The sequence below is a fragment of the Mobula hypostoma genome, chromosome 13 (genome assembly GCF_963921235.1).
Source record: "Mobula hypostoma chromosome 13, sMobHyp1.1, whole genome shotgun sequence".
Lineage (NCBI taxonomy): Eukaryota > Metazoa > Chordata > Chondrichthyes > Myliobatiformes > Myliobatidae > Mobula > Mobula hypostoma.
In genome coordinates, this window is record NC_086109.1 from 94,082,819 (window position 1) to 94,105,470 (window position 22,652).

The 22,652-nt window shown below is 41.4% G+C and overlaps 1 protein-coding gene across 2 annotated transcripts in view; it reads left to right on the top strand.

Annotated features, from left to right (window-relative positions):
- spg11 (SPG11 vesicle trafficking associated, spatacsin) overlaps window positions 1–22,652 on the top strand; it is a 208,412-nt gene that overhangs the window by 85,873 nt on the left and 99,887 nt on the right. For both annotated transcript variants that reach the window (XM_063066206.1, XM_063066207.1), the window contains one exon: window positions 707–910. In XM_063066206.1, coding sequence (XP_062922276.1) covers window positions 707–910 — 204 coding nt within the window. The remainder of the gene's footprint in view (window positions 1–706; window positions 911–22,652) is intronic.

Sequence of the window (22,652 nt, forward strand, 5' to 3'; positions counted from 1 at the left end):
CTAATTAACCTACTAATTGGTCTTTGGACTGTGGGAGGAAACCGGAAAACCCGGAGGAAACACATGCACTCACATGAAGGACGTACAAACTTCTAACAGAGAACGCCGGAACTGAACTCCTAATTCCAATGTCCTGAGCTGTAATAGCGTCGTGCTAATCACTACGGCTCTATGTCACCCCACTGTTATTCAGCCAGTTAGCAACTTACAACAAGAAGTTTCCAAACACTGGAACCATGACAGCCATAATCTTTTTCTTTGAAGTCTGGACGAGTAATCAGCCATGGTACCGTTACCTAGCAGAGCACGTTTGAAGGGCTGAGTGGCCCACTGCAGCACCTAATTTGTTTTGGACGACACCATAGCTCATCAGTTAGTGTAACACTATATCAGCGCCACGAACCTGGGTTCCATTTCCGCCGCTGTCTATAAGGAGTTTGTACATTCTCCCACAACCGCGTGGGTTTTCTGGATGATCTGGTTTCCTCACACAGTCCAAGGACAATATGGGTTAGTAGGTTTATTGGTCACATAAATGTAATTGGGCAGTGCAGACTGATGGCCCAGAAAGGCCTATAACCATGCTGTATCTCCAAATAAGAACTATAATAAATGTGTTTACTTGTCTGTAAATAGGGAAAGTTAGGAGTTTTTTAATAATTTGCAATTTGTCATTAATTATATTTTTTTGTATTTTTTAAAACAGAAAACAGGTATTCATCCCATCAGAGCTTGCAGACTTTGGGCAGCTCTTGACAAGGCTTAGTGGCACGGGGGGAGTGATGCAAGACCCTCAGCTGGTTCCAGAGTATCAGTCCAGCGAAGGACTTGATTTCCATGGCTGTTTCATTCTCTACTGCCTGAAGCATGAGCTGCGCTATCTCCTGTACACTTACTTGGATTATTATGGGTAAGTGCAGCTTCAGTGGACATCAGGGTTTATTTGGAGACCTTAAAATTATTTTGTTTGTCTAAATTCTCTGTAGAATGATGAAAGAATGGGGTGACGTGATAGCGTAGAAGTTGGCGTAACACTGTTACAGCGCCAGTGACCCAGGTTCAATTCTGCCGCTGTCTGTACGGAGTTTGTATGTGTTCCCCGTGATTGCCTGGCTTTTCTCATGCATACCAAAGATGTACAGGTCAGTAGGTTAATTGGTTACAAGGGTGTAATTAGGTGGCACAGGTTCGTTGGAGCAGAAGGGCCTATTACCACAGTTGTTTGTCGGTCTTTGCTTCTGTATAGTTTTCATAAATTCTATTGCATTTCTCTACTTCCCTGTAAATGTCTTCAAGAAAAAGAATCTCAAGGTGGTACATGGTGACACCTTAAGGTTTTTGGTTACAGATTGTTGTTTTGTAAAAATCTTCCCAATCCTCTGGCTTGTTGGTAATTTTTGCAATATAATATGCCCTCTCTTTTACTTTTATGCTGTCTTTGACTTCCCTTGCCTGCCATGGTTGCCTCATCCTCCCCTTTGGAATACTAGGTGCAAGGATGTAATGCCAAGGCTTTATAGGACATTGGTCAGGCTCACCTTTGGAGTATTTTAAGCAGTTTTGGGCCCCTTGTTTAAGAAAGGATGTGCTGGAATTACAAGGATGTTACTTTAGAACAGAGGTGGTGAGGAATTTCTTCATCCAGAGGGTGGTGAGTCTGTGGAATTCATTGCCACAGATGGCTGAGGAGGCTACTTAATTTATAGGTACTTAATTAGTAAGGGTGTCAAAGGTTACGGGGAGAAGTTAGGAGAATGGAGTTGGGAGGGAAAATAAAGTGGCCATGATGGAATGACTGAGCAGGCTCGATGGGCAGAATGATTTAATTCTGTTCCTATGTCTTATGGCCCTGTAGAAGCAATGGGCCATCCAGGAGGGCACAGAGTATCATAAGTCTCTCTGCTGGGTTCATACTCAAACCATATTTAAGCAGTGGCAGAAATGAAGAAATCCAGAACAAATATAAATAAATAGAATAAGAATCATTTGACTTATCAGATTGGTGTTTGATCTTGATCATGTGGAAATTGATTTCCTGAATACCTATTACAACATTACTTATTTATGTACCATTTTTTATTTGCATTTTGTCTTCTTTTGCACATTGGTTGTTTGACATTGTTCGTGTGTAGTTTTTCATTGACTCTGGTGTATTTCTCCTTTCTACTGTGAATACCTGCTAGAAAATGTATCTCAAGGTAATTAATGGTGATATATCACACTTTGAACTTTAACTACATTTACTTTGAGATATCCTTGAGTTTGTGAAAGGTGCAAGTGTACTGCTGTCATGATCCCTGCTAGAACCATGTGTAGTTCACAAAACAACACTGAGTAAGTTGCTATTTGAAGACTTAGAAACAACCTAGATTGATAATGTTGTAAGACAGTGAATCTATAGTTATTCTTTGAGTGTTGAGAGAGAATGTGGTCACATTCAACTATAACACTGTCCGTGGTTGAAATTATAACAAGGCTCATGTACTGAAGGTCATCTAATTGGGTAAGACATGGAGCCTCATTCCAACAAGGCCAAATGTATTAAGGGTAATAATGGAATAAAGTAGGAGAAAGTCAGATGATTTAAAGGCACCTCTGACTGGAGGGTGTCTCCTGAAACAGTGAACTTAACTGTGTGTCACGATACACTGTTCCAGAAGTGACTGTCCCTCAGATTTATTAAGCATGAAATAATCTGATGAGCTAATTCCAGACAGAAGCAATTTTCATGGTGAATGAAGTTCTGAATTATTGACAATGTTTTCTATTCATCACATGAACACCTAAAAAAAATATATTTTAAAATCTGACATTAATTGTCATCCTGCCTGTTTTCGTAGTTCTGGTGCTTGGCGGTCATCTGTGGAATTATCTTCTCTTCAAACATCAATTTGATATGAGAGGCCTTGCTTGTCCATCACTTTTAGTTTCATTCACTGATGTGGCTAAGTCTGTATATCCACCACTCAGCTGCTGATCATCGGTTGCCACCTTCAAGGTCAAAGAGTCTACTGTATATATCACCATATACATTTCCATGCAAAATCAGAAAATACAACAGAATTTATGAAAAACTATAAATATACATAATAGAGACTGATAACCAACCAATATACAAAATAAATGATGCAAATTTAAAAAAATATATAAAATTGTGTGTGTGTGTGTGTGTGTCTGTCTACACACACACACACACACACACACACACACACACACACACACACACACACAAAATTCTAGTTAATTGGGACACATCAAGACCAGTACATTTTGGCCCAATTAAGCAGCTACCCCAATTGGCCGACGTGTCATGGAAATAGTTAAAACGGTATAAAAATGTCAAACTACTGTTTAACCAAGTAACAAATAATGTATTTAAATGAAATACAGAATAAATTAGAATACTACCAAAACTACTACAGTACTATAAAACTGTGTATTAGTTTTTCATAGCTATTGATGGAGAAATTTATTTTGTGTATGCTGACATGCTTCTTTGATTGAACAAAATCAGTGCAAACACCTGGTGTAGATAATGGACTACCTTCATACAATGCTTTCCATGATTGCATCCTCCTAACCTTCATTTTCATTGTAACATTCAAGATGATTGTCAATACCTTCAAATTCTTCATGGTCCCTCACTTCATTGTTCCTAACTTGTTGAAGAAGTGCAATTACTTCATTTTCAGTCCCAGCTGTTTCTGGCATCTCGAAGCCTGAATGCTTGAAACTGCATTGAGCAAAATAGTTCTGACTATTTATTACTTGCCAATTATCAGTGACAAAAATCACCACTTTTTGAACACAAGCACACAAGTGATGCTATTTAACAACTGTTTGGTTTAAGCACGGTGTAGCATCTTAACGGCCACACAACATGCATGTGACTGATGCAAGTTAGAAAATGTTTGGCAACAATCTCCTGCCACAGTCAAATAGCATAGTGTTCCCAGAAAAACAAAGGAAATCCCAATTATTTTCTCGATTAGTTACTGTTCTTTAAGTGTTGTCCCAAATAAGTGGCTGCCCCAATTAACCAATGGCCCTATATAGAAATCCCTGTGTGTATGTATATGTGTATATAGAATGTAGATGTATGAGTTTTGCTGAGTGACCATGTTGGTTCAGGAGCCTGAAGGGTAAACACTGTACCTGAATCTGGTGTTGTAGGACCAAAAGCTCCTGTACTTCCTTCCCAATGGTTGCAGTAAGAAGAGGGCATGGCCTGGATGGTGGGGGTCCTTGATGATGGCTGCTGCTACCTTGTGGCAGTGCTCCATATGAATGTGCTCACTGATGGGGAGGGCTTTGCCTGTGATGGACAGGGTTGTATCCACCACTCTCTGTAGACTCTTCTTTAGGCCATTGGTGTTTCCATGACAAGCTGTGACACAACCAGCTCAGATACTCTCCGCTGTGCATCTATAGAAGTTCGTCAAAGTTTTAGGCGACATACTGAATCTATGCAAACTTCTAAGAAAGTTGAGCTGCTGTTGTGCCTTCTTCATCCTTGTCCAGTTTATAGCGGTTTACATAACTGAGTGACTTGCTTGTCCTCTTCAGAGGACAATTAAGAGTCAATCATAATGCCACGTAAAGGCACAGACCAAGTAAGAACGGTAGACCCTTTAAGTTGGCTTGTTTGCAATTGAAAATGAGTATGAATCCAATATATCAGAAACATGTTAATATCCAGGGTCCAACATAGGTCCTAAAATGTTAAAAAGTTTCTCTTTGAAGGTTTCCCATTTCTTCACAGCTTCTGACAGTCTGCAGGAGGTACATCTATGGGGGTGGGGGGAGAAATGGTTGTGGATGTTTTGGGTAAAAATGCTGCTTTAGGACTGACATCATACATCCCCTACAGATGCTGCTCGACAGCTGAGTTCCTTCAGTAGGTTGGTTGTTTCTCCAGATATCAGCACCTGCATCCGCTTGTGTCAGAATGAGAATCAGGTTTATTTATTATCACTACCATATATCGTGAAATTTATTGATTTGTGGCAGCAGAACAGTGTAATATACAAAATATTCTATAAATTAAATATGCAAAAAAGGTAATGCACAAAGAGAGCAAAAACAATGAGCTAGTGTCGCATACATAAAATGATCTGAACTAAACAAGTCAGGTAGCATCAATGGAAAGGAATAGAGAGTTGACATTTTGGGCCGAGACCCTTCATCAGGACTGAAACGTTGACTCTATTCTTTTCCATAGATGCTACCTGAACCAGAGGGGATAACTTCACTCACCCCATCACTGATTGTTCCCACAACCTAAGGACTCACCATCAGTGACTATTCATCTCATGTTCTTGATATTTATTGCTTGTTTATTAATTATTGCTACTATTTCTTTTTTTCTTTTCTATTTGTGTTTGCACAGCTTGTTTTATTGTTGGTTATTGTCTGCCCTGTTGGGTGCAGTCTTACATTGATGCTGTGGTATTTCTTGTATTTATTGTGAATGCCTGCAAGAAAAGAAATGTCAGGGTTGTATATGGTGACATATATATACTTTGATAGTAAATTTACTTTGAATTTTGAACGTTTCAGTCTTGATTAAGTTTTTCGGCAGAATCTCGTGTTTATATTGCTTCGGTGTGGGTGGTGAAGCAGGGCAGCTAGATTGCTTAGACAGAAATCCTAAATTTTACTAGATTGGTCCAAGAATCAGAATAAGGATATGTTTGTTTTCTTCTCAGTTACCAGTCAATCTTTAGCACATTTGGGAATCCTACAAATCCTACAAATGCTGTTGATGCAGTACACAAATTAGCTCTCCTGTTTTTCTTGGTTACCGCAGCAACAGCTCCTCATAATATTTCACTGGAAAAGCAGCCCTTCAGTAAAGTTGGAGGATTACAATATATATAAACACAAGTTCTTCCCAATAAATTAACATTCCAGTGGACCTGTGTCCAGAAGCCGGCAGCCAGCATTTAAATTGCCAAATCCAACTCATTCCCAAACTCAGAACCACAAATAATTGAGTCTTCTGTGGAAATTAGGTCAGAGATTTGCCCAATCAAATGTCCAAACTAAAATCAGCTCCCGAAGGTTTCTCTTTCGATAGGTATCTTGTGCTCTGGACAGAATTAAAATTAAACTAATATTCTCATATAAGAAGCTGTAGGAAAAGGAGGTGGTGGATGAGAAATAAATTGGTGTTGGTCGGGTTAGGTTTGTTATTTTTTTCCTAGTGAAAGTTAAGGCGTTCGTACGACTACACTTGGAATATCACGTACAGTTTTGGTTGCTCTGTTACAGGAAAGATATCATTAAACTGGAAAAAGTAAAGATTTATAAGGATGCCGCCAAGACTCAAGGGCTTTAATTGTAGGGGGAGGCTGAGTAGGCTAGGATTATTCTTTGGAGCACAAGAGACTGAGGGGTGACCTTATAGACATGTATAAATTCATGAGGGGCTGAGATAGGGTGAATGCACGACAGTATTTTTCCCAGGGCTGGAAAACTAAAAACTTAGGTTCAATGTGTGTGGGGAAAGATTTTAAATGGATCTATGGGGCAACTTCACACAGAGTTCAAAGTTCAAAGTAAATTTGTTATCAAAGTTCATAGATGTTACCATATAGAACCTTGAAATTCATTTTCTTGCGGGCATACACAGTAAATACAAGAAAAACAAAAGAATCAATGAAAGACTGCACCCAACAGGAGGGACAAACAACCAATGTACAAAATACAATATACTGCGCAAATGTATATAAAAAAAATCAATCAATATCGAGAATATGAGGTGAAAAGTCTTTGAAAGTGAGTCTATAGATTGTGTGAGCAGTTCAGTGGTGGGGCAAGTGGAGTGAACATTCAGAGAAAGTGTTTGAGGCTGGGACAATACAAAGTTCAAAGGACATTTGAATAGGTATATGGATAGGGGAGGTTTTGAAGGATATGGGCCAAACGTGGGCAGGTTGGACTAGCTTAGTGCTACTATGGACAAACTAAGGGCTGGAAGACCTTTTTCCATGTTTTATTACTGTGTGGCTGTTATGTTGCTGCTGAGATACATCCTAGGATGCACTGGGACACACCATCAGTGATATAACCTGGGATCATTAGGTGTTTTGGCTCTTTCAGCATCAGACAGTCTTGCCCATGCAATCAGCCAGGGTTGATCAGGCCCTGGCTTGTGTCCCAGCAGCATTGGTCCATGGGTCACACCTCTTGATCCATCGCCCTCTGAAGGCTCGCTCAGCAGCCTCTGTGACAGTCCTGATGGCTCTTTTCTTCACAGCCCCTGTAATGCCAAGGGGAGAGCAGGTTCTGCAGATCGAGCCACCAGTAAAACCTCTATATCCCACCTTTATAGGCTCACGTCGTGCCCTCCACCCCTGTCTCTGGCACTGCACTACTGGCTCCTGGTACTAGGCCTTCTTACATTCAAAAGCCTCCCCAGTCCCCTCTTCCCTGACAAAATGACCAGTCAGGCCTCAGGGATGATGATAAAATGAACCTGTCAGCAGTTTTGGTGATATTTTTGTCTAAATTATCTTAACTTTCTACTGTGGTAAATGATTACTTCAAGTTGTGGAAGCAGTGGAGATGTTACTGGTCTCCCTGATGTATCTGTTTACCGCAGAGATCTGTTCTGTTGCTAGCAGTTTTGAATAACTGCCTCAGTTGTCAGCACCGCATAGTACTCAAGTCCGTCAGTTCTGAAATTTGCCCTCTGATAGATCCTATACTTTCTGAACAACTAAGCATGTTGCACAAAGCGGCCCGGTAGCGTAATGGTCAGCACAATCACTTTACAGCATCACTGATCACCAATCGGGCCACTGACTGTAAGGAGTTTGTACGTTCTCCCCTTGACTGCATGGGTTTCCTCTGAGTGCTTCAGTTTTTGAGTGGTTTGATCACGGCAATTGATGCGGATTGGGCGCTTCGGTGAGCAATGGCCTTGCCTGCATTGGCTAGTGGGCGCAGTGCTGAATTGAACTAAACTGAGTACCACTGGTCTCCTGGTTTGATGTTTGATATTCTGTGTGTTGTCCGCTTGCTTTTTGCCGTTTGTGCAATTTGTTCTTTTTTTGAGCGTTGGATGTTTGATGTTTTCTTGAACGGGTTCCATGATGTTTCTTTCTTTCATGGCTGCCTGTGGGAGGATGAATCTCAGACTTGTATTCTGCATACATATTTAATAATAAGTGTACTTTGAACGTTGAAGACATTTGGGTTAGGGTTAGTAAGTTGTGGGCGTGCTGTGATGGCGCCCGGAGCATTGCGACGCTCGCTGATTCGGTCTGACGCAAATGACACATTTCACTCTGTGTTTCCATGTACATGTGACAAATAAAGCCAATCTTTACTCTTTCACATTGAACAGCAATGTGATGAGATCTTTAATCACACTCATGGTAGCTGGTAATGATGTGCATTTTGACCCTTAATAAATTTCTATCCTTTTTCTTTTGTGCAAACAGAATGATGGAGTTATGTAACATTGGCAGCAGTGTAAAAGTAATTTGTGTTCACTTACGGAAAACCAATTTGTTTCTGTGAAGCTAGCTACAGTAAGACATCATGCATCAGAAATGTGTTCACACAGCTCCAAAACTCAAACTGCTAACCCAGAACTGTGCAATGTAACACATTTCAATGCATCTGAGGTCACAACAGGAAATTCGCTTCGCTTTTCAAAAAGTTCACACTAACACATTTTCTTCTGGGTTTAAACACCCTCAGAAGGTAAGAAAAGATAACTTGTCACATTGAAACGCACCGTGAGATACACTGGTTTGTGTCAATGGCTTACACAGTTCGAGGATGTGTCTCCACACTTCCAGCACCAAAATAGCATGCCCACAACTCACTAACCCTTACCAGTATATTCTTGGAATGTGAAGGATCTGATCTGGAGGAAACCCATGCAGTCACTGGGAGAGTATACAAGCTCCTTACAGACAGTGGTGGGAATTGAACCCGGGTCACTGGCACTGTAGAGTGTTGTGCTAACCGCTACGCTATCGTGTCAATTGTCATGCAGCATGCAGGGTTTCGACTTTAAACCAGAGCCAGGTTTAGGTTACGCCTCCTTCTAAAATTGTACTTCTTAAAGAGATATTACTTCTCACTGAAATCCTGTTATCGCAACTATAATTTCAAATGTTGTGATAGTTTTTCCCATGGAGGTTACGATTATGGTAATTTTATATCTATATTTTATTTAGTGATAGAGTGCAGAATAGGCCTCTTCAGTTCTTCAAGCCCCACTGCCCAGCAATCCCCAACAATTCCGATTAGCCCTCACCTCATCACGGGACAATTCACAACGACCAATTAACCTACCCAGTACATCTTTGGTCTGTGGGAGGAAACCGGAGCACCTGGGGAAAACCTATGCATTCCACAGGGAGGACACACAGAGATTCTTTACAGAAGACGCTGGGATTGAACAACAAACTCCGACACACCGAGCCGAGATAGCGTCGTGCTAACCATGGTGCCCAACCTCTGATTGTTCCAGCTGTCGCTGCTGATCTCTGTCACATCTGGTTACCTTGTGAGTTAGCTCAAACTTCATATCCAAAGAGAGAAGACTTTATTTTCTTTTCTCCTTTAGAGCGGCACAGTAGCGTAACGCTGTTACAGCGGCAGCGACCCGGGTCAATCCCTTCTGCTGACTGTAGGAGTATTTTCTTTCCCTGATCACGTGGGTTTCCTCCCTATGCTCCAGTTTCCTTCCACATTCCAAGCATGTATGGGTTAATAAGTTAATTGGTCACATGCTTCCGTCTGGCAAACGGTACCGCAGCATTAAGGCCAGGACCAACCGACTACGGGACAGCTTCTTTCATCAGGCCATCAGATTTATCAATACATATTGATCTGATTCCATATCTGACTGTACATTGATCTGATTGTATATCTAACTGCGCATCTATATATACAAAACAATTATGTATGCAATCTCAGAGTTTGGGCTATATCCTCCCACATTTCCCTTCTTTAAAGTTTGTACATAGCGACAGAGATGCAACGTAGAGAGTTTTACCCCCTCATGTTGTGAGACGGATGTAAAAAATATAGAATTCTAATTCTAATGGGTATCATTGGGTGGATTGGGTTAGAAGGGCATGTTACTATGCTGTATCTCTAAATAAGAAATGAAACTTTTCTAGTGTATACATAAGTATTTGGCATCATTGCAACATTTCTCAATGTGTGGGAATTTGTCAGCTGAATGTACATGCCCCAAAGATTATTTTGCAAACAGCCTCCTGCCAAGAGTACCATGTTATAGACTGGAGGACCTGTACATCCCCCGCCCCCCCGCCCCACCAGCACAAAGAACAGGCCTCCTATGTTCACTTCTTCACCAGCTTATCTGACCCCTGCCCCATCAATACTGCATCCTACCTTGCAACACTTTCCAGTATTTGGAAGAGTGCTTATTAGTTATGTGGTGCAAAGTCTGCACCTGTTTCATTGTTACACCTGTAAGTGTGTCAGAAGAAAACGTCTTAGCTTGTCACCTCATAATCTGACAAAATGGTCTTATGAACCTCTCGATTGTTGTACTATTTGACTTTCACAAACAATGTTCAGGTGACCCAGCGTATTATTTTTATGCTTAAAAGAAAAGATGTGGAACAATTTCCAGCAATTTATGTTTTTCATCCCTGAGGTGGTCTTTAATTACATTGGCAGTTTTCCTGTGGCAGCAGGGAGTGTAGCCAGATTCAATGGAGGGGGAGGCTGGTTTTCGGTATGCAGTCGGCTGAATTCACAACTCTCTGTAATTCCTTGCAAAATCAGTTCCCATACTATGCTGTGATGCATCGATGTAGATTGCCTTCTTTGGTACATCTGTACAAATTGAAAAACCTAGATTGTGTGGATGTGGAGCAGATGTTTCCAGTAGTGAGAGTGTCTAAGACTAGAGGGCACAGCCTTAGAATAAAGAACAGAGATGAGCAGGAATTTCTATAGCTGGAAGCTAGTAAATCTGTGGAATTCATTGCCACAGACAGCTGTGGAAGCCAAGCTATTAGGTATATTTAAGACGGAGGTTGGTAGATTCTTGAAGAGTAAAGGCATCAAAGGTTACAGGGAGATGACAGGAAAATGGGGTTGGGGGGGGAATAAATCAGCCATAATCAAATGGTAGACCAGGCTGTATGGGCCAAATGGCCTAATTTTGCTTCTTTTTGTTGTGGTCTAAAATTGATAAGAACCAAAGGGCATGTGTTGACTTTCCTTAGCTATCTGAGGAAGTAGAGGCATTGGTGAACTTTCTTGACTATAACATACATTTGGTTTGACCAGGGCAAATTATTGGTGATATTTACACTCTGCAATGTGACACTCTCAGCCTACAGCACCTCAGCACCATTTATACAGACATGTGCATCTACTGCACCCCACTTCTTGAATTCAGTGGACAGTTGCTTGGACGTATCATCCATCTAGATTGAAGGATTGCCGAATTAATCTATAGCAGGGGTTCCTAACATTTTTTATGCCATGGACTGATACCATTAAGCAAAGGGGCTGTGGATCCCACGTTGGGAACCCCTGACCTAAATGCTTCATCAAAGTCTTTGGCTCCTTCAGAGCCAAACCATTATTTATTTGGGAGGAGGAATGGGGCTTGTGTTGCTGATGTTAATTTGTTGCTTGGTGTATTTTTTGTTGCCCTGCCAAGCACGGTTGACATTCTATGTTAGCGACGGACAGTGTGGCAACACTTGTGGGCTGACTCCAGCACATCTTTGGGTCATGTTGGTCGTTACCGCAAACAATGCATTTCACTGTATATTTCAGTGTTCAGGTCATAAATTTTTATTATTTCAAAATATACTTTATTCACAAATAAAATTATATACAATAAACCATTCCATAACTTTCCATCCCTTACATACGTTTCCACCGTAGTCTGTACATATCCATACTTATGGCCACCCACGTGGCACTCCAGTTGTTCACCTTACCACATCATTGTTGAGGGGTATACTCCCTGCCACCCGACCCCTCACACTCCCACGGGTGGAGAAACCTATACTGTGGTCCTTCCCCACCGGGCCCTTGCGGTGGCTGCACCGAGTTTCAGTGCGACCCTCAGCACGTACTCCTGCAGCCGAGAATGTGCCAGTCGGCAGCATTCTCCCACAGACATCTCCATGTGCTGGTAGATCATCAAGTTTCAGGCCGACCAAAGAGCGGCTTTCACCGGGTTGATGATCTGCCAGCAGCACCGGATGTTGGTCTCCGTGTGTGTCCCCAGGACAGCCCGTAGATCAGAGTCCTCTGTTACGCAGCTGCTGGGGATGAAACGTGACACTAGCCCATCCATCCTCCTCCACACCCTCTCTGCAAACTGACAGTGTGCAAAGAGGTGGGTCACAGACTCCTCCTCACTGCCAGTCCTGCTAACGTAGCCCAGTGGTGTGCCTCAGAATGTTAATGCGAATACTGAAATGACCTGTTCTATTTCACATTAACGCTGTAATGCGTAGTGGCAGTTCTGAAAGGCAAACTGTTTGGATAATGTCTTCCCTTGCAATGCTTGGTATCTGTAAGCCTATTTAGTGCCAGTTTGGCTTCTGTCTAGCATAACAAGAGATGGACTTCTGTGTAGGTTATTCTAATTATCACAGGCAACATCATAGATTTTGATAAATGCTCACAAGGTGCAGGCTGAGGGCAGTGAAGCAGGGAGGAGGACTAACTAAATGTATCATGCAAAGGAACATCATGGTCAGCAAAATTCTTTAGCAAAATTCCCCACACCTCATCATCTCCTTATAGATCAAAAACTATTTAAAATTAGACTACAAGACATAGGAGCAGAATTAGGCCATTCGACCCATCGAGTCTGTTCCACCGTTCTGTCATGCCTGATTTAGTCTTGCCCTCTCAACCCCATTCTCCTGTCTTCTCATCATAACCTTTGACACCCTCACTAATCAAGAATCTATCAACCTCTGCTTTAAATATATTCAGTGACTTGACCTCCAGAGCTGTCCGTGGCAACGAATTCCGCAGATTCACCAGCCCAGCTAGCACTGGGTCGATAGCACTGATTCACCCTTATTAGCTTAGTTGTATTTCCTGTCAACACTTTCTAGGACTTCTATATTTAAAATACTTAACATTTTAACTTAATGCATTATCAATTTACATGATTTAACTTTGCTTGAATCTGTACTTGGGGAACCATTTTGCCATGGGCTCTCACCACTGTGGAATGGAATGTACAGGGGAGGAAGTCAGTTAAACAGTGCATTGAGGAGTTTTGGGAGCTGGGGAGATGATTGCGGATGAATGTGTCTCTTTCAGAGAGGGTTGAAGCTGGAGTTAATTCGAGAGAGGGATCAGGTGCTGAGCACATTGGCTTGGCTGAGGCTGCGATCATGAAGCCTACTTAGAAGAAGATGAATTCCTCTAGTTCCCCAGTAGAGTCCAGATAAAGCTTGTTTCACTGTGCAAGGCAGGTTCCATTTGAAGGGTTTGTCTGCATAGAATAATTTGATATAACTGATGTAAAAAAAACTTGTATAATTTAATATCTTTGCATTTGCCTTTCAGAAGTACATAGAACCTGGAGCAAAACTCCAGAAGGCACTGTTGGTTGACTAACTACAGAATCACATTTGTAGATCAATTCTGTTGTGATTTGTAATGTAATTGCTTGGCCATTTATTGTAACATATCTCCCTCGTGTGGGGAATTTTATATAAAGCATTTAAGTTGTACCATGGTGAATAGAAAAAGGACAGAGCAGTTTACATTTTTCTCGAACGGCCTAATTCTGCTCCTATGTCTTGTGGTCTAATTTTAAATAGTTTTTAATCTATAAGGAGATGATGAGGGCCTCCCTTCCCCTTCCTCCACATTCAGAACCTTTTTCCTCTTGACCAAGATTCAGAATCAGGCTTAATGTCACTGGCATATATCGTGAAGTTTTTTTGTTTTGTGGCAGCAGGGCATTGCAATACGTAATAATAACATTTATAAATTACAATAAGTACATATTTTTTAAAGAAAATTAAGTAAGTAGTGTAAAAAGAAAGGTGAGGGGGGAATAGTGAGGTAGTGTTCGGGGGTTCATTGTCCATTCAGAAATCTGATGGAAGAGAGGAAGAAGATGTTCCTGAAACTTTGAGTGTATACCTTCAGGCCCCTGTACCGCCTTGATGCTATCAATGAGAAGAGGGCATGTCCTGGGTGGTGGGGGTCCTTATTAATGGATGGCATTTTTTTTTTGAAGTTTTGCCTTTGAAGCTGTACTCCATGCTGGGGAGGCTGGTGCCAATGATGGTGCTGGCTGAGTTCACAACTTCCTGCAGATTTTTCCGATCTTGTGCAGAGGTCCCTCCATACCAGAGGCTGATGCAACCAGTTAGAATGCTCTCCACAGAGAGCGTTCTGTATTGTGTATTGTCACTCTTCAGAACAGGAGTGTAAAGGAGGTGGAAATGGCTGTTACTCTGGATCTGATGCAGCATAAAAACACAATAAGCCTAAAGAACAAAACAAAGAAACAACATAAAACCACAATATATACATATAAAAGAAATCATACAATTAACTGTTTGTATGTTCAAAGTTAAAATGAAATTTATTATCAAGATACGCGTATGTCTCTATATTCAACTCTGAGATTCATTTTCTTGCAGGCAATCACAGTAAGTACAAGAAACACAATAGAATCAGTGAAAGACCACCCCAACAGGACAGGCAAACAACCAATGTGCAAAAAAAAACTGTGAAAATACAAAAAGAAAGACAAGGAAATAAAGAAATAATAATAGTAATAATTGTTATTAAATAAGCAATAAATATTGTTAACATGAGATAAAAAGTCCTTGAAGTTGAGTCCATAGGTTGTGTGAATGGTTCAGTGTTGGGGTGAGTGAAGTTATCCCCTCTGGTTCCAGAGCCTGATGGTTGAGAGGTAATCACTGTACCTGAACCTGGTGCTGCAGGACCTGAGGTTCCTGAACCACCTTCCTGATGGCAACAGTGAAAAGGGAGATTGGCCTGGGTGTTGATGATGAACGTTGCTTTCCTGCAACATCACTCTGTAGATATGTTCTCAATGGTGGGGAATGTTTTACTCACGATGAACTGGGCTGTATCCATTACTTTTTGTAGGATTTTCTGTAAAAGGACAAGGATGTTTCCCATGGTGGGAGAGTGTAGGACAAGGGGGCACAGCCTCAGGTCGAGGGACGCCCTTGCTAAAGAGAGATGCAGAGAAATTTCTTTAGCCAAAGGCTAGTGAATTTGTGGAATTTGTTGCGAAATGCAGCTGTAGAGGCCAGGTCGTTGGGTGTATTTAAGGCAGAGATTGATAGGTTCTTGATTGGACATGGCATCAAAGGTTACGGGTAGATGGCCAAGAAATGGGTTGAGGAGGAGATAGAAAAAAGGGATCAGCCATGACTGAATGGCGGAGTAGACTCGATGGGACAGATGGCCTAATTCTGCTCCTATGCCTTATGGTCTTATGCTGTCATACCAGGCGATGATGCAACCAGTCATAAATTCTCTACCACACATCTATAGAAGTCTGTCAAAGTTTTAGATGGTGTGCCAAATCTTTGTAAACTTCTCAGAAAGTAGGGATGCTGCCGTGCTTTCTTTGTAACGGCAGATGTGCTAGACCCAGGTCAGATCCTCTGAAATAATAATACTGAGGAATTTAAAATTGCTGACCCTCTCCACCTCTGTTTTCCCCCGTTGAGGACCTGATCATGGACCCTCAGATTCCTCCTCCTGCAATCAATAATCATCTTCTTGGTCTTCCTGATCCATCACCACCTTTGATTCAGCCAATGACAGTGGTGTCATTGGCAAACTTAAGTATGGCATTGGAGCAGTGCTTAGCCTCACAGTCATAAGCATAAAGTAAGTAGAGCAGGGGAGGGGGCTAAGCACACAGCCTTGTGGTGCACAGTGGATGTAAGTGCTTCTGGATGATAGTCACTGAGGCAAGTCACCATGTTCTTCTTGGCACTGGTATGATTGAAGCCTGATTGAACTCGGTGAGTACCTCAAACTGCTGAAGCAAGTGGTTAAAGATATTAAAGATATTGGTGGACACATTAACCTGTTGACCAGCACAGTTCTTTAGTACTCGGCCAGGTACTCCGTCTGGGCTGAATGCACTCTGTGGGTTCACCCTTCTGCAGCATGCTCGCAATTCGGCCTCAGAGACTGAAATCACAGGGTCCTCTGGGCTGCAGGAGTTTGTGAAGGTGTCTCCAAGGTTTGATGGTCAAAGCGAGCAGAAAAGGCAATGAGATCATCTGGGAGCAAAGCCCCTTGTTGTCACCTACGTCACTTGGTTTCACTTTGTTTGAAGTGATAGCATTTAAGTTCTGCCATGGCTGTCAAGCACTTTGCATGTGAAGTGGCTTACTGGAGATTGTACTGGGCCTCTTGTATGTAACTTAGATGCCACTGATCTGGCCTTCAGCAAATTGTGGATCTCACTGTTTATCCAGGGTTTCTGGTTAGGGGAGAATCTGAATGAATTTGTGGGGAGGCACTTGTCTACAACAGTTTTTATAAAGTCCGTGACAACTATCATGTATTCGTTCAGATCCTCTGATGAGTTGGAAAAAGCTGCAGAAAGTTGTAAACTCAGCCAGCTCCACTATGGGCACTGGCCACCCCAGCATCCGGGACACCTTCAGAAGGCAATACCTCAAAAAGATGACATCCATCATTACGGCTCTCATCACATAGGACATGCCCTCTTCTCATTGTTGCCATCAAGGAGGAGACACAGGAGAGTGAAGACGCACACTCAATGTTTCATGAGCACCATCAGATTCCTGAATGGACAATGAACCCACAAATACTACCTCACCATTTTATCCCCTCTCTTTTTGCACTACTTAATTTATTTTTTATATATACTTATTGTAATTGTAATCTACAGTTATTATGTATTGCAATGTACTGCTGCCTCAAAACAACACGTTTTGTGACATACGCCAGTGATATTAAACCTGATTCAGATTCAGAGTCCTTGAACATGGCCCAGTCTACTGACTTGAAGCAATCCTGTAGCCGCTTCTCAGCCTCCCGCGACCACCTCCTTGTTGTCCTTCTCTCCGGACCCTTACTCTTTAGCCTCTACTGTATGCAGGTAGGAGGAGGACAGTCCAGTGATCAGGTTTTACAGTAGGTGTTCTGGGCATGGAATAGTAGGCACTCCTAATTGTAGTGTAACAGTGGTCGAGTGTGTTGAGACTCCTGGTGCTGCAGGTGTTATGTCGCTAAGAACTGGGCAGAGATTTCTGCCTAATTGAAGTCCCTGACTATGATTTGAAAGGCATCGGGGTAGGCTGCTTCTTGTTTACCATTCAATACTTTGAGTGCATTTTTTTAAACATTTGCCTTTGGAGGAGAGCTGTCTTGATAAGTAGAATGGTTAACACTTAATCATCGGAACAGGAGTATGACAAGACTACTGTGTTCGACCATCACAGAGAGTTTATCATGAAACGCAGACCTCCGCACCTTGCCTTCTCCAAATCAGCAGTCTAGTATATTCAGTGTATTGAGAAGCCCTCAGGTCTTACTAACGTATCCAGCGTATCTGGAGTGAGCCATGTTTCTGTGTAACACAGAACACAGCACTTCCTCATTTCCTGCCAATACAGTAATTTTGCTCGTATGTCCTCAATCTTGTTCTCTGGCAACTGTACATTTGCTAACAAGATGCTGGGCAGAGGGAGTTTCATTCCTTGTCATTTCAGTCTAATTGGATTCCTACCCTTCTTCCTCTCTTTTGGCCGTGGCTTTGTGTGCGTAAATGTGTCATACCTGAATGCTTGAGAGTTAAATCTGCCGAGTCCTTCAGAAGATCGTGAAAATGCAAGTTCATTAAGATGGTTCAAAAGTATGTTCCTTAAAGGGAAATTACAGTCTGCAGATTGGAGTGAGAGTAATTCAGAAGTATATTTAGAAGTGTTGTAAGCAGCCTGCAACACATCACTGTGGTTCACCAGCACCATCTTGGTCAGTCTCATAAAGTGGTGCTAGGTGTTATGTATAAGACCATAAGATATAGGAGCAGAATTAGGCCATTTGGCCCATTCAGTCTGCTCTGCCATTTCATCAAGGCTGATCCATTTTTCCTCTCAGCTTCAATCTCCTGCTTTCTCCCATCTCCCTTCATTCCCTAACTAATCAAGAATCTATCAACATCTGTCTTAAGTATACCCAATGACTTGGCCTCCACAGCCGCCTGTGGCAATGCATTCCACAGAATTACCACTCCCTGGCTAAAGAAATTCTTCCTCAACTCCATTCTAAGAGGACACCCCTCTATTTTGAGGCTGTGTCCTCTGGTCTTAGACTCCCTCAGCACAGGAAACATCCTCTCCACATCCGCTCTATCGAGGTCTTTCAACATTCAATAGGTTTCATTAAGGTCACCCCTCATTCTTCTGAAGAGTCCCAGACCCATCAACTGCTTCTGATATGACAAGTCTTTCCATCCCAGAATCATTCTCATGAACCTCCTTTGAACCCTCTCCAACGTGTGCACATCCTTTCTAAATAAGGGGCCCCAAAACTGCTCACAGCACTCCAAGTAAGGCCTCACCAGTGCTTTACAAAGCCTCAACACTACACCTTTGCTGTTATATTCTAGTACTCATGAAATGAATATGTAGTGCAGTGGTAGTGGGGTGGGCTAATGGATGGAGATATTGATCAGTCTGACAGCTTGAGGGAGGTAACTGTTTTTAAGTCCAGTAGTCGTGACTTCAGGTGTGTAGGACAATGCTGGTGGTCGTTGTTCCATCGTATGTCTGTTATGTGTATGATGCACAACTATGGGCTGTTATGTCTGTTTTGTGTATGATACACAACTATGGGCTGTGAGAGACAGAAATGATCATCAAGTTCCACTCAAGCTGCTCGAGAATTCGATCAAATTTAATAAAGTTTTAAAAATATATTATGAGGAATGAAACAGTTAACCTTTGACATTAGTATTAAGAGATTCACTAATTTATGGTACATTAACTATTCCATGCCCACTTTATCATTACCTTCCAAGTTCTATTCTAAATCCCTACATTCGTGTTTAAATTTATGTATGTATTTATTTAGAGATACAGTGTGAACCAGGCCCTTCCAGAAGAATGAGCTGCACCGCTCAGTAACCCATCTAACAAACCCTATCCTAGTCACATGACCATTTACAATGATCAGTTAACTTGCTAACAGTTGTGTCTTTGGACTGTGAGAGGAAACCCTATACACACAGGAAGAATGTACAAACTTCCTTACAGAGGATGCTGGAATTGAACTCTGAACTCTGACCTTTCGAGTTCAATTGTGTTGTGCTAACCGCTACACAACTGTGGAGCCCTGTGTTGTCGACGGAAGACTCCACGATATTGGAGAGGTAAAGAGAGCACAGATTTATTAAAACAAATACCTTCATGGTTCACTAGCAAATTCATGTTTTTGAGTTGATGAGAAATAGAGCAGGGAGATCACGGTAAAGTATTTATAAATTGTAGATTTACCCAAGTGATATCAGGGTTTCAGTCATTGTAAATTTATTATTAACATACATATATGTCACAGAGATTCATTTTTTGGCGGGCATTCACAGTAGATACAAAGAAACATAACAGAATCAATGAAAAGCTACACATAAAGACAGATAAATAACCAGTGTGTAAAAGAGCACAAACAATGCAAATACAAAAAAAAGTAATGAATAATACTAAGTCTTTGAAAGTGAGCATGAAGGTTGTGGAATTAGTTCAGAATTGAGGTAATTGAAGTTATCCCTTCTGGTTCAGGAGCCTGATGACTGTAGGGTAATAACTGTTTCTGAACCTGGTGCTGTGGGACCTAAGGCTCCTGTACCACCTACCCGACGGTGGTAGTGAGAAGGGAATATGGAGCGTGGCCTGAATGATGGGTGTCCTTGATAATGGATGCTGCTTTCCTGTGACAGTGCTCTTTGTACATGTGCTTAATGGTGGGGAGGGCCTTTCCTGTGATGAACTGGGCTCTGTCCACTACTTGCAGAGGCTGGAGAAGCTGGAATTGTTCTTCTCCCAGTAGTTAAGGGCAAGTTTTATTTTGAGAAAGTAGGTAGAGAGGAAGTTTTCCATTCGCTGAGAGTAGAAGCACCAGATGGGCACACTTAACGTAAAATTAATGACATAAAAATAAATCCAGTGGGAAGGGTAAACATTCTGAATCATTTATGCTGTGAATTGTGATAATATTAAGGATCAAGGATCTACTTTATCTTCCATATTCCATATACATTTACATGTATTAGGAATTTGCTCTGATGTGTTGGTTAGGGCATGACTTTCGCCAAAAAACAACAAAATTCAATGATTATGACGAGTAAGAAATTATATAAAAATAAAGTTAAAGGTACAGACATGGAATAAAATATGCATAAATACCAGCATGTATTTGCAATGTAAACAGCATTATATAAAGTGGTTTAAAGTGTTTACTAAGGTAATAGAGGGGGACGGGGTCTAACTAGAATGGTTGATCAAATTAACTGATGGGGGGGGGAGAGAATAAACTTTTAAGATGACTTGAAGTTTTTTTGTTTCAGTAGCCCTATAGAGCTTCCTTAAAGGGAGCTTTTGGAAAAGGCGGTTTCCAGGGTGGGTAAAATCCGCAATGATTTTTCTTGCCCGCTGCCTGAAAATGTGTTGGAAGCGGGATCAATAACTTTCAGAGGTGAACTGATAATTAATCAGAGGGAGAATTTGCAGGGATCTCAAACCTTCTTTCAAATGGTCCCATAAAAAGAATGGGCTGAATGGCCTCTCTGATGGTCCTATAATCTTTAAATGCCTATTTAAAACCAATAATCTTGCGCAGCTTCAAATGCAGGCTTCATTTGCTGATGCTTTTGCCTTGTATTCCTTCTGGAAGTTTGTATGGGACAGGTTCCGTTCCAGAAAATAATTAGAGTTCTTTCATAAATTTACTTTTCTAGTCATTCATTCATAGTGAATGGCCTGGCAGACTGTACACCAGTAATGGTGTGTGGTTCTTTGCCTCTAAATTTCTGTGGTGAAGTCCTTAGCAAAAATAGCTCTGTTGATATCAGTAGCTTTGAAAGCTCTGTTTGTGGACAATCTGCTTCCCTGATGTTCCCAGATGGCAGATGTTTAAAGAGCGCCCTACATAAACAGTAAAATGATGAATGCCAAAATGTAAAAATAGATGGGAGGAAGTCATAATAAAGCCATCTGAGTCAATTGTAAACTATCAGAGGTGTTTGTGTTTAGACTTCTCTGCAAGAGAATAGAATGGATATTTAGAAAAATATATAGAACTAATTGTATGAAGTTCATACCTTTCATTGGGTTGGGTATTTGAATATATTCTCTAGATGGCCCCACTGCCCACCTTTGTATCCTATTTCTAAATAAGAGTGTTGGATCTGTTTAATTCATAGATTAGACTGGTTCATTGTTATTTTCTTTGCTCTTTAACAATTAATTATCTGCTTGTATTTTATAAAATTACTTACATACAAGTAACTGCTTACTATGCTTCCTCATAACAATAGTATTTATATGTAAGTTTAATATGCCTCCAGTGCAGGAGTTCCCAACCTTTTTTATGCCATGGACCAATATCATGGACAAAGCTTCTTTGTTCTGCATTATTTGAATAATGACTTTCTCATTGGTTTACTCTTATCTACAAATTTGAATGGAATTTTTGCTTATCTCTGGGTATGAAGTAACTAGCTTGTTAGGCAGGGCCTTATTCTTAGTTCCTTTGTTTAGAATCAGAATCGGGTTTAATATCTCTGACATATGTCATGAAATTTGTTGTTATGCAGTATCAGTACAGTGCAATGCATCATAATAAAACTGAACTACAGTAAGTATAATTCACAGTTGGAAATGGCAGTGCTGAGGGACAGCATAGAGGTGCTGCTCACGGCTGCACAAGAACAGATGCTGAGCGCAGGAACAATAGAAGCAGGGGTCTATCACACCAGACGAGACCCAAGATACAGATTGTGCAAGGAATCTGCTGAAACCATCCAGCACATAGAAACAGGGAGGAAGATGGGGGCCAGGACAGCACACACTGAATGGCACACAAATTGCAGGAAGAAAGAATACGAGAAGCTGGAGAAATACCAGGGCTTGAAAGAGCAGGTAGAAAGGAAGTGGAAGTTTAAGGCTAGAATAATCCAGGTAGTGATAGGGACACTTGGAGGTGTGACACCTGGGAGAGAGGCTCCAACAAATCCCTGTAACAACATCTGGGATCTCGGTCCAGAAGAGCACGTTACTAGGAACAGCAAGGATACTCCACCAAACACTCAAGTTGCCAGGCCTCTGGTAGAGGACCCAAGATTGAGGGAAGAATACACTTACACACCACCCATTAGGGGTGAGAAAAATACACACACATGTGTTAAATTAAACAAGTAGTGCAGAAAAAGTAATGAAGTAGTGATGGGTTAATTCCATTCAGAAATTGGATGCTGGAGAGGAAAAAGCTGGTCATGAAAATTGAGTGTTTGTCTTCAGGCTACTGTACCTCCTCCCTGAGGGTAGCAATGAGAAGAGGGCACGCCCTCTATCACTGAATGTTCAATTTTCCTTTATTTTATCAACTCTTTATAAAACAATAGT